At 38.9% G+C, this 14,647-nt stretch overlaps 1 protein-coding gene and 2 pseudogenes across 1 annotated transcript in view; 2 read left to right on the forward strand and 1 right to left on the reverse strand.

The window, feature by feature from the left end:
• Nucleotides 1-896, reverse strand: part of LOC107616224 (CASP-like protein 4C1) — a 1,792-nt gene extending 896 nt beyond the window's left edge. The window contains exons 1-2 of the mRNA XM_021112084.1: nucleotides 154-896; nucleotides 8-50 (exon numbers count right to left, since the gene is read on the reverse strand). Of these exons, the coding sequence (XP_020967743.1) occupies nucleotides 8-50; nucleotides 154-380 (270 nt within the window). The 5' untranslated portion in view covers nucleotides 381-896. The remainder of the gene's footprint in view (nucleotides 1-7; nucleotides 51-153) is intronic.
• LOC107618072 lies at nucleotides 3,648-5,119 on the forward strand (annotated as a pseudogene).
• On the forward strand, nucleotides 3,678-6,054 carry LOC107616223 (annotated as a pseudogene).

Consider the following 14,647-nt stretch of genomic DNA (forward strand, 5'->3'; position numbering starts at 1 on the left):
ATTCGAACAGTGAGTAAACCGCCACTATCGCATTTGCAGCTAGAACGAATCTGAAAAATAAATCCATGACGCCAATTTACCATTTTTTCTTAATTTGCTTGTTTTGAGTTGACTTAGCTCGAAAGAAGGAGGGAAGCAGGAGGTAGTATTAACCTGAAGGTGTCATAGTGGTACCACTTAGGAGATGCGGAGTCGTGAGTGTTGGTGAGCATGAAGACGGAGGAGGCGAGGGAGAAGGAGAAGGAGACGAGGCGGAAGAGGAGGATGAGGGAGTTGAAACGACGCAGTTTGTGCTCCGCCACCGTGGAGTGGAACCGCGGTGGATGATGATGCTCCTGCGGTGAGCGGTTACCGTTGCGGAGCTGCTGAGGAGAGCGCATGTCCGTTGCCGTTGAAACTAACGCTGTCGTAATCTTCCTGATGATTATTAGGAGGAGGAGGTGAAATCATGTGGAATAACTATTCTTTTTTCTCTTTCCTGTTTTGCTTATTCTGGTGAAAAGGATTTTAATTTTAGGGGGAAGTGGTCACAATCACGGGAGAGAACAAGAGTTCCATGACTGGCCACAGAATAAAGGAGGAGGAGGCTAAAAAGCAGAGTGGAGAGAGAGGGTTTAAAATTTGATTATTGGTGAGAGAGAGGATTGAGAAACTGCATGGTATGTGTTTGACAAAAGTCGTTCGAAGCAGAACGCGTGCAGGCAGAGGCAGTTGTGGTCGCTAGTCGCTACTCATCTCTTCTCTCCTTCTTTTCACATTTTCTTTTTCCTCTCTTTTTCTAATCTCCGTTGGTTACATTTTCATGCTTAGTTCAACCTTTTCGGGGCGCACACTTCTAATCTTGGGAAATTGCTCATCTTGATACTTTGAGGTTCAACACTGCTGTTTAACAGTTTAAGTAAAAACAAATTTACCAAACAGTTTATCAAACTCGTTTCTATAAAAATAAAAAAAACTTTATATTTGTTTTCTAATAGTAATGTTAATATAGATATTTGTAGAATATATATTAGTTAAACTCTTATTTAATTAAGTACATTTAATTAGGGTCAATGAGTTATAGTTCAAATAGTATAATTTTTTTATATTCATTTAAGAGGTTGCGAATTCGAGTCTTCCTATTTTTGGTTAAAAGAAAAAGGTACATTCAATTAGGAACAATACATTTAAAACTAACAGCAAGTATTACTGTATTATGGTAATTTTTTAATAGTTATTATGAAAACATGAACCATCTAACTTTTTACTTATCTAAAGTTGTATAACCCAAATTGAGAAATCTCGTAACTCTTAAGCACTACCAGTTGGCATTCTTATCCCTTTGGTAATCATTCATGATTGTGTCTACCCTTTGGAAGTAACTAATAACTAATACCAATAATAAATAACTCAACACGTGATAGTGTAGGAATATGGGTGGGTTCTTCATCAAATAATTGGACAAAAGCATTGCTGTCAATATCATTTTTCTCTATGCTTTCACACTAAGCCTTTGCGATAAACTGATTTTGAGTTTTCTTCTATCATTGAAGAGAAGACAGGATGTCCTACTTCTTATATATTTTTACAATTTTATAATTCTTTATATCGTTGATTATGTTGACCTCGTGTGTTCACTTTGACACTAACATCCCTTTCTACATGAACAAAACAAATTGCTTTGACTTTTGTTAGCATGTCAACATGGGCAATAGAATACATGCATTTTTGTATTTTGCATTCAAATGTTCCTTTCATATTTTAGGATTTGGACCTCTTTTGTTGTCTAAGAACTTTTATTACTACTAGACAGTTTTGCAGTACCACAGCAATATACAATTAAATAATTGTATTAGGGATTTACAACATTTGTTCACTTGAGACTTCTCAGGTCTCTCACATAGCAACTAACTTTCCTTCTAAACTCAGCCCTCTCTCTATTCTTTATGCAGATAACAAGATGAAAAGATTAAACGTGATAATCAAACTAACTATAAATGGGTATGCGTTGCTTTTGATATAATAACATATATAAGCCTATCCACTAAATTCAAAGGATGAAAAACTCTCTTAACGTGAGCATCTCTGTAAAGTGTGTGTATTACTATACACACCCTTTTAAATTATTTATTTATAATTATAAAGTACTTTTAGAGAAGGAATATATTCTTGCATTCTCACAATAAAAATGCATGTTTCTGAAGAGATTCATCCAGATTGAGGATAGATATTGAAAATGCAGCAAGTATCTACTAACTAGCTAGTCTCTCAGAAACCGTATGGATTTGGGTCAATGAATCAACATTATGGGCTGAAAATTTCTCAAGGCCTCAGGAGAAGGGACCAAAACTTGAAGCATAGTTGGGCATTCCATGGATCCATTACAATCAAGCAATGAGGGTCTGCTTGCCCGTTCCGACAACTGCTGCACTTGTTGTGCATACAACACGTGTCCCCTGACACCACCACCCCCTCCGAATAATTTATGCATGATTAGTTATTGTTTAGTAATGGTAAACCCCACATTACGGAAGGGATAAAGAGGATACTATATGATATTTCTCCAATTAATGCCCCATTACCACGGTTCCTATAAAGCCACTCTCATTTTGGTCGGCAATAATCTTATTTTTATTCAGGGATAAAGGAAAGTCATAATTCATTTTCTTTATTATCTTTTTAATTTTTAAATTAATAAAATTGTAAATATATTATTTTTAAAATATCAAAAACTAAAAAGTTACAATTTTTATTTAAAATTTAAAATAAAAAAATTTTGGAACTAATAATTTTTAACAAATACTAAATTATATTTAACAAATAAATTTTATTAATTTATATCTATAAATTTTAATAAATACAGATACAAACTATATTGACGTGTGTAAATTTTAATAAATCTAAGTATAAATTATATATATTTTATATATAAATTTTTATAAATATAACTAGGAATTATTATGGATCAAATGTTAACTTAAAATGATAATATATATTCAAGGAGCTTTTTTAAGTAGAAAAAGTATTTTCAAGACTTTTATGGTCTAAGATTCTCTATAAATTATGGCCATTAAATTTTTGAATCAATGGTTCAGATTTAAAACTTTTATTAATAATATAGTAATTATATATATGTTTAAATATTTTTATAAATACTTCTATTTTAAAATTATATTTTTGTCCTTTCTTTTCATTTTTTTTCATCACCCTGGGCTAAGAAAAGTAGTTCTTTCATTGGCTAACGGGATTACGCTTAATGGTACTTAATGGGATAGACCGATCATCGCTTTCTTCCTTCTACTAGTTCTGGAGTCAAGCTAGCAAACAATTTATTAAATATAGGTCAATCACGGATTCAAGCTATAGCAAACAAGACTGATAGTCTATCCTCAGCAGCTGAGCTTCGCTATACTATAAACTCAACTCAAAGACAGAAATTAGCATATAATGAAAGATGGATTATAAGTATGGTGAAACCTGTATCCCAATTGTTAAATAAAAAACATAAGGTAGTTTACTTACTTAGTGCTTGCGCTCGAACGATAACATTCATTTTCTCTCAACATCATCAGGCACCTCTTCCCTTCGTCGGAATCAGAACCGTTGATTCTTTCTTGGTTCATCACGCCCGTCGATCTTACCGGAAATTGAAGAAGAAAGAATGAAAGACGACGGTGCGGTAGGGTTCTAGAGAGAGAGAATGGCGTCGCCGGCGAAGATGCAGGAGCAAGTATTGGAGATCAACTTGATCTCAGCACAAGGACTGCAGCCACCTTCGTCTCCACGGCGGAGGCTCCAAACCTACGCCCTCACATGGATCGACCCCTCCACCAAGCTCCGAACCCGAGTCGACAAGGATGGCGACCACAACTCTACCTAGAACAACAAGTTCCTCGCCAGCGACACCTCCGGAATCTCCGTCGCCATCTACGACGTCGGCACCTTCCGCAACCACCTCATCGGCACCATCAGGTTCCTCATCAGCAACATCCTCTCCTCTCTCCCTATCCAATTTTGGGCCCCGACGCTGCCAGAACACCCTGCTTCAGCGCCGTCCAGATTTGCCGGCCGTCGGGGAGGTTCCACGGCGTCATGAACATCGGCGCCATGGTCGTGGAAGCCTCCAACTTCCCGGCGCTGCACAAGATCTCGGCGATAGGGTACTGCGATCTCATGGGAATAAAGATAAAGCACCACCGGAGGAAGCAAAACCGAAGCCCGCGGCGGCGGCATTGAAGGAGTGGGACGGGGTGAGGAAATTGACGGGGAACAAAGGATTAACGGCTTCGGGATTCTTGTGCTGCTTGGTGGCCCGCAGAAGTATCCAACTCACTCCCACTAACCCTGCCATGGAAAGGTAAACCAACAATAAAGCTACAACCCTCTCTCAGCACAGCCTGGGAAACCTTTTATCCTCTACGTTACCTCGAAAAAAAATCTATTGGTGGATTATTGTCTCGGGAGGTAGATGGAGTGGAATAGGGCTACTCCACCTGACTCACGGTCGCTCCACGGGAAAGCACCACTAGGAGACAAAGCAAGCCGAGGCTTTCGAGGCAGATATCGCCATTACACGGTAGTAGGAAAATCGGTCCTTGTAAGCAGCACTAGGGAGGGGATAGAGACTCGAGACTTCAAAAACATGTCCTTCTTCCTCTGATCCAGGTTCCTTGTAGAGTCTATCTACTAGAGACATTAACGGTGCTCACCCGGTTGGAAAAATTCAATACTCGAATGGGGAAAGCCCTCCATCGTAAAGTTCGGCAGACACGGAATAGCTAGTTCATAGGGCTCATCCTTTCTCAATATGGGCATGGGACCGCCAATCCGCCTTAGGAAAAGCTCGGGATGATGATGTGGCTAGCAACCGGTCCTCCAAGAAGCTAGATCTCTTGGCCGCTTTCTTTCCCTTGTAGCCAAGTCATACTCATTCCGTACGACGAATGGGCCTTCGAGGTCAGAACTCATCACACATTACTGGGTAGATCCGTTGGGGGATAAGGGTTCTAGTTCAATAAAGGTGCTTCTCATTATATCGAATAATAAGTTAGGCCTGTAGTGTGTTCATTAAATTAAATTAATTAAATTAAAGGAGGTACTGAAGCTCAATCTCCCGAAGTTGATGCTTTTATGTTGATTAGTAATAGACCCCCGTAGAAAGCTACCGCATTGCAACCAGGGAGTTTTAGATAGCTATAGCTAACGATAAAAGGCTGTTTTTTAAAACTAAAACGTCATTAAAAAATTCTTTTTATTACATATGCAGGAATAGCTGTAAGGAGGAGCACGACCGCCACGAGGAGTCGTCGTCGTCGTCATCTTCTCGGATTGCCTCTGCGTGCGCCGTCTTCGCCGTCGTTCATCCGCGTCTTGCCGTCACTGAGCCGCCGTCGTCGTTATCTAGATATTTCAATGGCTATAGTAGATGTTGAGTTCCGGTACTTCGTTGGTGGGCTTCCATGGGCCACCGATAATGAAGCTCTAGAGAAAGCCTTCTCTGCCTACAGAGAAATCGTTGAATCGAAGGTCCGTTTATTGTAGGCATCATCAATTGGAATCTGAACACCGATTCGGATTTGGATTTGTTACCGCTATCCATCTTATCCGTGATATGTGATTTCTCTGATCTCTGATCTGCTCTTTGATCTCTGAGCAAGCCATGAGGGATGCGATTGATGGCATGAACGGCTCCAACTTTGACGGCCGTAATATCACTGTCAACGAGGCTCAATCCCGTGGAGGTGGCGGAGGTGGTAGAGGTGGCTTCAGAAGTGGAGGCGGCGGTGGATATGGTGGTGGCAGATTTAGCCGCAGCGACGGTGGTGGTGGATACGGAGGTGGGGCCGTCATGAAGGTGGATAACGGTGGTGGCGGCGGTGGCTACGGAGGAAAAAATGTGAGAAGAAGAAGAAGAAGATGGGAGAAGAAGAAGAAGATGAGGGCATTTATATAATTTACTATTTTATTTTATAATTTTTTTTAAGACCACCAAGAACCTGAATATACTTTCCCCACCTAAGACAAAGCCTATATTCAATATGTAGTATTGGTATATCCCATATCCATTTTCTTTAACTTTTCTTCAAAATTTTATTATTACACACCGCTGCAATTCGTGAAAGATTTTCTTTCAATGACGTTAGTCAAATGGTGATGTATGTGGTAAAATGTGTTGATGTGAATCACAAATTGGTAAAAGTACAATCTGATAACATCTGATAAAATCTGAACATCATTGTTTCAATAGTCAAAATATCTTTAATAGAGTATTTTTTGGCTCATTAATTTAAATATGGAAAATATTATGGTGTATTGGCTGAAAATGGAGCAACTGTGTGTATTACACAAAGATGGACGTGTCAGATGGAGGCACAACACGCAGGAGGCGTGTTGCATGAACCACGTGGGGGGCGTGGAGGCTACGTGGCTTGATCTGGTTGAGCCAACAAAGCAGCACGCATGGGGCGTGCTGACGTGGCAATCACAGGTTGGCGGAGAATGGAAAGCACGTGGGGGCGTTCTGAGTCAGCACGCCGGGGGCGTGCTGACGTGGCGAACGTGCATTGGTCCAACTATGCAACACGTGGGGGGCGTAGTGAGTCAGCACGCGGGGGGCGTTCTAAGTGCACCTCTCTATATAAGGCAAAGTCCGGTAGTATTTTGCATACTGAAGAAGATTTGAGTGTGTTTTGAGTGTTCTTTGAGGCTATTGTTAGTGTAATGGAGGGCACCGCAAACTTGGTGGTGTATCGGAATGATGAGATAATACATAATACTCATGAGGGAGTGAGGTTTGTGTCCCAGAATCTGTTTTCGTTTGTGGTTCCATGCACGATGACGTTAATGGAGCTGCAGAACGGCCTCTGTCAAAGCATGGAAAACGGTACATTAATGAGAGTGAGCATAATTCTGTATCGAAATCCGATTGTAGTTTTTGGTGGTCTAATACAGTTTGATACATGCCGATCACTAATGAAGCGAGTATGCAGAATATGTTTCAAATTCACCGGCAGACTCAGATGCGACACCCACAGATTGAGTTGTACGTTGAGTTTGAAATTGTAGAGGCAGTGGCGGTTCAAAACGATATAGATATACATGATGATAGAGCTGCAGTGTACGAAGGAATGAATAGTGACAGCGAAGAGGACTTCGAATCCACTTATGAGGCCGGCAACGAAGATGAGGATAGTGATGTGGGAGTTGAGGCAGCAGCAGAGAATGTAGTGGTTCATCCGTCGAGCAGTCAACCGATGGACGTTCCACCTTTTATGCGTGAGTTGGATCTCGAGGCCATGCATACCCCCGAGTTTCCGGAATATGCAAACATAGGTACATGTTGACTAAATAATAAGTTTTTGTTAGTTTATACATTGGCTTTAGCAATAAATGATGATTTTGACTTTCTGTAGGGGTTGCTAATCCTGAGGACGGAGAGTTCCGGATTGGAATGGAATACAGTAGTAGAAAGTCGGTCGTCGCAGCAATTAGAAATTTCACTATATCTAATGGAGTTGACTATGAGGTGTATGAGTCTGAGCCACAGACGTTCTATGAAAAATGCAAGATGTACGGGCATGGATGTGACTGGCTTATCCGAGCCAGCTTGATACGAAAAAAAGGCTGTTGGGAGATACGCAGATACAACGGTAGGCACACTTGCACGATCGGAACGATTTCACAAGATCATTCAAAGTTAGACTCAGATACAGTTGCTGAGGCTATAAGGCCATTGGTCGAGACGGACCCGACCATCAAGGTGAAATCTATAATTGCAGAAGTCCAGTCGAGGTTCAACTATACCATCAGTTACCGAAAGGCTTGGTTGGCAAAGCAGAAGTCAATAGCCAAAATTTTCGGTGGTTGGGAGAATTCTTACCAAGCCTTGCCATGGTGGCTCTCGATCATGGTGCAGAAGATGCCTGGTTCAGTTGTCCAAATAGAAATACGACCACTGTACAACGGGAATGAGGAGGCACAGGGTGTAAAAATACTGCATCGTGTATTTTGGAGTTTCAATCCATGCATTAGGGCATTCAGGCATTGCAAGCCCCTGGTTCAGGTTGACGGCATACACCTATACGGAAAATACAAAGGTACACTTCTAGTCGCTGTTGCACAAGATGGGAACCAGAACATTGTGCCTATCGCCTTTGCCTTGGTGGGCATTCGACGAGGGACATCGATGGGGCCACATGACAACGAACCTTGTCGAGTGTATTAACTCCGTGTTGAAGGGTGCCGGTAATCTACCTGTGTTGGCGCTGGTCCGAGCAACATATTATAGGTTAATGAACTCTTTACGCGGAAAAGTGCCGAGACTCATGAACGCAAGCGTGCTGGATATACGTACTCCGCATTTGCGCAACAGCGGATAGAAGCAAGTATGCAACAGGCTGGGAATATAGTTGTGCACCGCTTTGATAGACGAAATGAGGTGTTTGAGGTGCGCGAAATGACTACTAGAAAGGTGTTAGTTGTTGATCTTGCGCGACGGACGTGTGACTGTGGACACTTTCAGGTTGAACGAATACCATGTCGCCATGTTATTGCTTGCTGTGCTAACCAGCGTCTCGATTGGCAGTTGTATGTGCATGATGTGTACAAGATGACGGAAGTTCGTAAGGTATATAGATTTGAGTTCACACCATTAGGAGATCCCGAGACATGACCTGCTTATGAGGGACCCACATTGGTCGCTAATCCCGCCCTGAGGCGAACGTCTAAAGGCAGGCCCAAACTGACCCGATACTTGAATGAAATGGACTCACGTGACATGCGTGGTCCTCGGATATGCCATCTCTGTGGTGCTCAGGGTCATAGTCGGAGTAGGTGTCCACAGCGTGCTAGACCGAGTGGTACTGGTTCATAGTTTAATATTCTCATGTTTGTACTTTTTAATTTGCCATCATTTTGTCAGTTGATGCTTTTGAAATCAGACGTGTTTGTATTTTTCAAATGAAGTCTATCTATTGATATTTTAATGTCTGCTTAATACTCTCATTAACTGATTTTCTTAAGTTAATATACAAAAAAAGAACTACGGATTACATAAGTTAACAAACCAAATATTAAACACGAATTACCTTAACTTAATTCTGAAAATAAAATCTAGATAACCTAAACCGAAGCTCACTTCTTTCCAGCTAAGTAGTTCAGTCCCTTACCCATAATGCCCAGACCGAACCGCGATGGAGTATACCTATCAGGTGGATTTCGCTCCGTTCGTAAGTCATATGGGTGACCTCGAACTGAGTCATCCACCCCCAGAGCTCCCGAACCACCTGCCTCTGTAGGGGCGGTCGACCCACCTGCCTCTGTAGGAGCGGCCGACCCCCCTGCATCTGTCGGAGCGGCCGACCCGCCTACCTTTGCTGGAGCGGATGATCCGGGGTTGAACGTGTCAACAACTGCGTATGCCCGCTGACGATGGATAAAACCACTATCACATGACGTACTCCCTGATGTGTGGTCGGTAGTACGACCCAGCAAACCATGACCCCTATCTACTGATGCCCTATGTGGATCAGCTGACACCGACAGTGAAGGGATACCACTAAAATCTTACCAGCCACCCAAACCAGCGTTGGTCCAATGCTGTAGTTGCTGATCTCCGTGTCCGCCGCTAGAGAAGTCAAACCAATCTGTACCGGACGGAATGGTAAGTATGGGATCATGATGCTGGCCGGACTGACCGTGGTCACTGTGCTGAGAATGGTGGCTGCTCTGAGCGTGGAGGCTGTGTTGACAGTGATGAGAATGGTGGCTGCCCTGAGCGTGGTGGCTGTGCTGAGAGTGCTGAGAGTGGTGGCTGTGCTGAGAGTGCTGAGAATGGTGGCTGCCCTGAGTGTGATGGCTACCATGACTGTAGGCCGGTGGCTGTGGTATATAGTAAGGAATCGGCTGAAATACTGCATGATGTGGGGCAGGTGGCTGTGGGACAGGTGGCTGTGGGGCAGGTGGCTGTCCGTGAATAGGGTCGACCCTAACAAACAGAAAATATGACACCTGACGTATCTCCTGGTGGACTCCTCAGTGTCCAACGGCTCTGCGTCTCTGATACGTCGAACCCAACCCAGCTTTATATAGGACTTCGCATTATGACTGACTGATGGCTCACGACCGAATATCGCTATGCTCTGACTTTGAACGAAGTCGCTACTACTATCTGTCCATCCACTGACAGGCTCTCCATCAATGGGTAGGCCGAATATATGAGCGACATCCTCTAATGTCACTGTAACCTCACCGATCGGCAATACGAATCTGTGGATTTTAGGCCTCCACCTTTCAACTAGAGCAGCTAGCATGGGGTGAAATCCTCTTATGATTCCAATTCTAGAGACGTGGTAGAATTCCGTGGCGCGTAAGTAGTTCTCCATCATTGGATTCCACGTCTGTGGCGGATCCAGTTTACACACCAACAAATTCCTGTTAGGCTGCATCAACAAAGATATATGTTATATTAATTAAATAATAATCCTTATAAATATTTTAATAAACATTAACATATTTATGCAATAACAATATTTAATAATATTTATTTGATAGAAACACATAAAAAATAAAATAAACTTTAAATACAACAAAAAAATAAATTTATCCACTCACATAAATAGGATGATCCAAATAGTTGATAATATGTTCTTCAGGCGCCAGATAATTACGTACTATTTTTTTTTTAATTCTTAGAACTAATATTTTTTTTTTAAACTCACCACTATTCACTACTACTCACTACACTCTCTTCACTAGTACCTATAGACTAACACAAACACACACTTTCTTTTTTTCTTCTCTCTTATTTTAGCTTCAGCTCAATAGCATGAGAAGAAATACATCATGAATGGAGGAGAAGCTCACCGATGCATATATATATCAAGGTCTCAAACTGCCGCTGGTTGCCGGGGTGGGGGACTGTCCCCTGCATGCAGGTAGGTCTGGCAACACGCCCCCCGCGTGGTGCAGCAGCAGCGTTGGAACTCCGCAGTCAACTCTGCTGCGCTTCACGGCCCTCCAAGTACCACGCCCCCTGCGTGGTGAGTGTACCACGCCCCCCTGCGTGGTGAGTCAGCACGCCCCCAACGTGTTGCAGGCGTGCTGCCACCTCGCTCTCCCGCTCAGCCACCACGCCCCCGGCATGTTGAGGGTGAGCTCCACCCATCCGCAATTCCCCTCCTTGGCCAATAACCCGCCAATACACCAACACGCAGTCCATAAAGAAAATAATTTCTGGTATTTTTTTTAGAGTATTACTTTTAATATTTTTAAGAAGTAAATTAATTTAAAATTAAAATTTATATTAAAATTAATTTATAAAATAAAATTAGTATTATTTTAGAGATATATAAATTTTCTTTTTCTTTATTGTTAATTCTTCCTGAATTGAAGGAAAAATTTAAATGACCTTGCTCCTAATCCCTTCTTTTTTTTATTATGAAGTCAAAATATAAAATATGCAACATAAAAATAGTCGCCAAAAAATATCAACATAAAAAGTCAACACTGCTACGCATATTAGTGCTTTCAATTAAGTTAAAACTATCCAATATACAAAACGATAATCATAGACTTATGGTGGCCAGTGGTTAAATAATATATAAATTATATATAGAATAGGCTTCAAAGCAACTTATGCTTGCTTGTTAATTAAGGGTATGCCATTTAAAATTTAAAAACCTGAATAAACGAAGAGAATGTGGGATAGGCGCCGGCCTTTGCAACTCATATATCTAAAAAGATTATATATGCAATCATTTAATACAAAGTTTTAGGATACAATATTTTAATATATTTATTTTAGATTTATTAAAATTAAAAGTTCAAAATTTTTGTTAGTATTAATTTTAATCTGCGTTTCAAAAACACTTGCTACATTTTTAATATAATAATAAGCAGAAATCTTATTATAAAATTTAATATAAAAAATACTATTTATACACTAAAATCAGTTACTAATATATTTATATATAAATATATGTGTGATTTAATTTATTTTTAATGTACATTTATATTCTAACATATATTTTATACTGATAGCTGACTCTAATAACTAATTTTAGTGTACATATAACATATTACTTATTTAGTATATGCAGCTGACCAAATATAATAAATTAAAAAATCACGGCAGCCTCCAACAGAAAGTCAGAACCAATTACAAATGATAATTACTCTTATAAATCACGAAATAGAATCTAGGAAATGTGAATTATTTTATTCATGTGGCCGGTGTTCCTGGTCAATAATGAACATGCCTATATATACACAGAAGCCAGCTAGCTTTAGCAACTCCAACATTATACAACAAATTAAAATTGAGTTAGTTTTTTTGTGATCTAATTAAGATGAATTGTCTTCTAGTTTGTCAGTCTCGATTGTGGATAGTTACCATTTTGTTGTACACATGCATTTTGATCCCATTGATGCAACTCAAGAAGGCACTGTTTGGTTGTTACATGGCTTTTTTCTCTTGTAACACCATCAAAGGCATGTCCAAGGAGATTCAATTTCCAGAAATTTCTTCTCTGCCTGTGGCCAGGTTCCAGGATTTACAGTGTCTAAGAGAAGATGATGATGAGACTTGCTCCATTTGCTTGGTGGAGTTTGAAGATGAAGATGCTGTGAGCAAGCTTAGAAGGTGTAACCACATATTCCATCTTAATTGCATTCAGCAATGGATAGAGCGAAATCAATTCTCATGCCCACTTTGTAGGTCCTTTTTATTTTCTCATAATCTTCATGCTAAGAAATTCAATGAATACTAGATCTTATTTTTTTAATTTGTAACTTAGTTTATGTTAGTGGATCGGAAACCAGTTTATAGCTAGTTAGTTTCAACATACGTCATCTTTTAGATGATCATAGTCATATATACATAGCAATTTAATTTGAGATTGGTTTTGTTTGACAGTAGTAGTTTTGGAATGTATCTCTACAAAAAATCAATATGAAGAACAATATTTTATAGAAATTGATGAGTTTCATCAAATTGTTGATGTCAACGTATGATTAAATTAACAGTAATAATTCATATGGGTTGACAAAAATTATTGTAGCGTCGATCTTTTTTAAAAAAGACTTGGTTTATTTAATTTTTTTTTTAAATAATTTAATTTTAACTATGTTACTTGTAAAAAAAAACCATTAAAATAGTCATTCGTATAAAAATATATTGAAATACTCAGTGTATATTATGAGCTTCCACAATAAGACTTTTGGTATTAGAGTGGCATTTCGATGCTCAAATAAAAAATTTAAAGAAGTCAAAGATTTAAAGAAGTTATGAAGTTGTTTGACTAGATCTAAAATTTTAGAGAATTTTTTAGAGATTAAAAATGATATGATAGTTTTTTTTTTGTCAGATAAATTGGATAACTTTTGATCTTAAATCTTAGCTGTTTAAAGTTGGTGAGGCGATTATTATAGTATAAACCAACAAATATAAATATTAGATAATCAAATTTTTTAACTAAGTCAAAATTATATACGGGCGTTTATATTTTTTTTTTCTTTCTCCTATTCCTCCTCCTCATCATCATTATCATCATCTTTTTATAGCCTGAATCAAGCTATGACTGTTCCTCAGTAAGTTAAATGACCAAATTTTTAAAAAAATAGACAGAATTTTCTATATTTCTAGGACCTTATCAACATAAATTTTATTTTCCTGTATCAACAATAAACATCCATTTTCAAAGACAATAACAACATATTCCAATCATATCCACAACCAAACATGTCAAAATACGCATCATATATTAAGTTGATAACTAAAGTATATAGTTAAATCTATAAGTATTACATAATCAAATCATAATTACTATCTAAACAGTTCGAGATTTAAAATAACATAACCCACAAGAAAATTTTGTTTGTGGTAGGGGTGTGCATGGGTCGGGTGAAACCGGGTTTGATGTGACCCAGACCCGACTTAAAATATATATTGGACCTATTTATTAGACCCGAATCCAGCCCTAGACCCGATGAAACCTATACACTTTCGGGCCACGATTATACCGGGTGAAAACCAGGCCGTTAACATTACATTACCTTGATAACTTCTTATAAACTAGCATGTGAAAATATCCAAATTTCCAAGACTCCAACCATTATTTGACATGATAAAATTCACTTAGGCTGCGTTTGTTTTTAGAGACAGGACAGAACATGACACTGAGACAGAGACAATAAGACGGAGACACTAAAAATTATTGTTTGTGTATTGTGTTTGAATACGATGTACAAGACACTAATGTAATGTCCATTATTATGTTTGGATACACATGGACAAGACTAAAATATTATATAAAATGACTAAAATAACCATATGATTCCAAATTTTTTACATCAAGTACAAACTAATTTAATAGAGAATGAGAGTACGTGAGAGTACGTAAGAGTACAGATAAAACTTGAAAAAATGTTTGAAGAGACCAAAAATTTTAATAAAAAAATATATAATAGTATTTATATTAAAATAAAAATTATAAATATATTTATTTTATTTTTAAATTTATTATTAATATGTAAGAATACATATGGTTAAGATTAATAAAAAAATAGATCTGAGTTTGATTAATAAAAAATTTTGTTTAGGTTAATATGCCAAATTAATTTTAAATAAAAAATCAGTTTTAAAAAAGAATCCGTTTTTACATGAAAAAAA

This window comes from Arachis ipaensis, chromosome B09 (genome assembly GCF_000816755.2).
Source record: "Arachis ipaensis cultivar K30076 chromosome B09, Araip1.1, whole genome shotgun sequence".
NCBI lineage: Eukaryota > Viridiplantae > Streptophyta > Magnoliopsida > Fabales > Fabaceae > Arachis > Arachis ipaensis.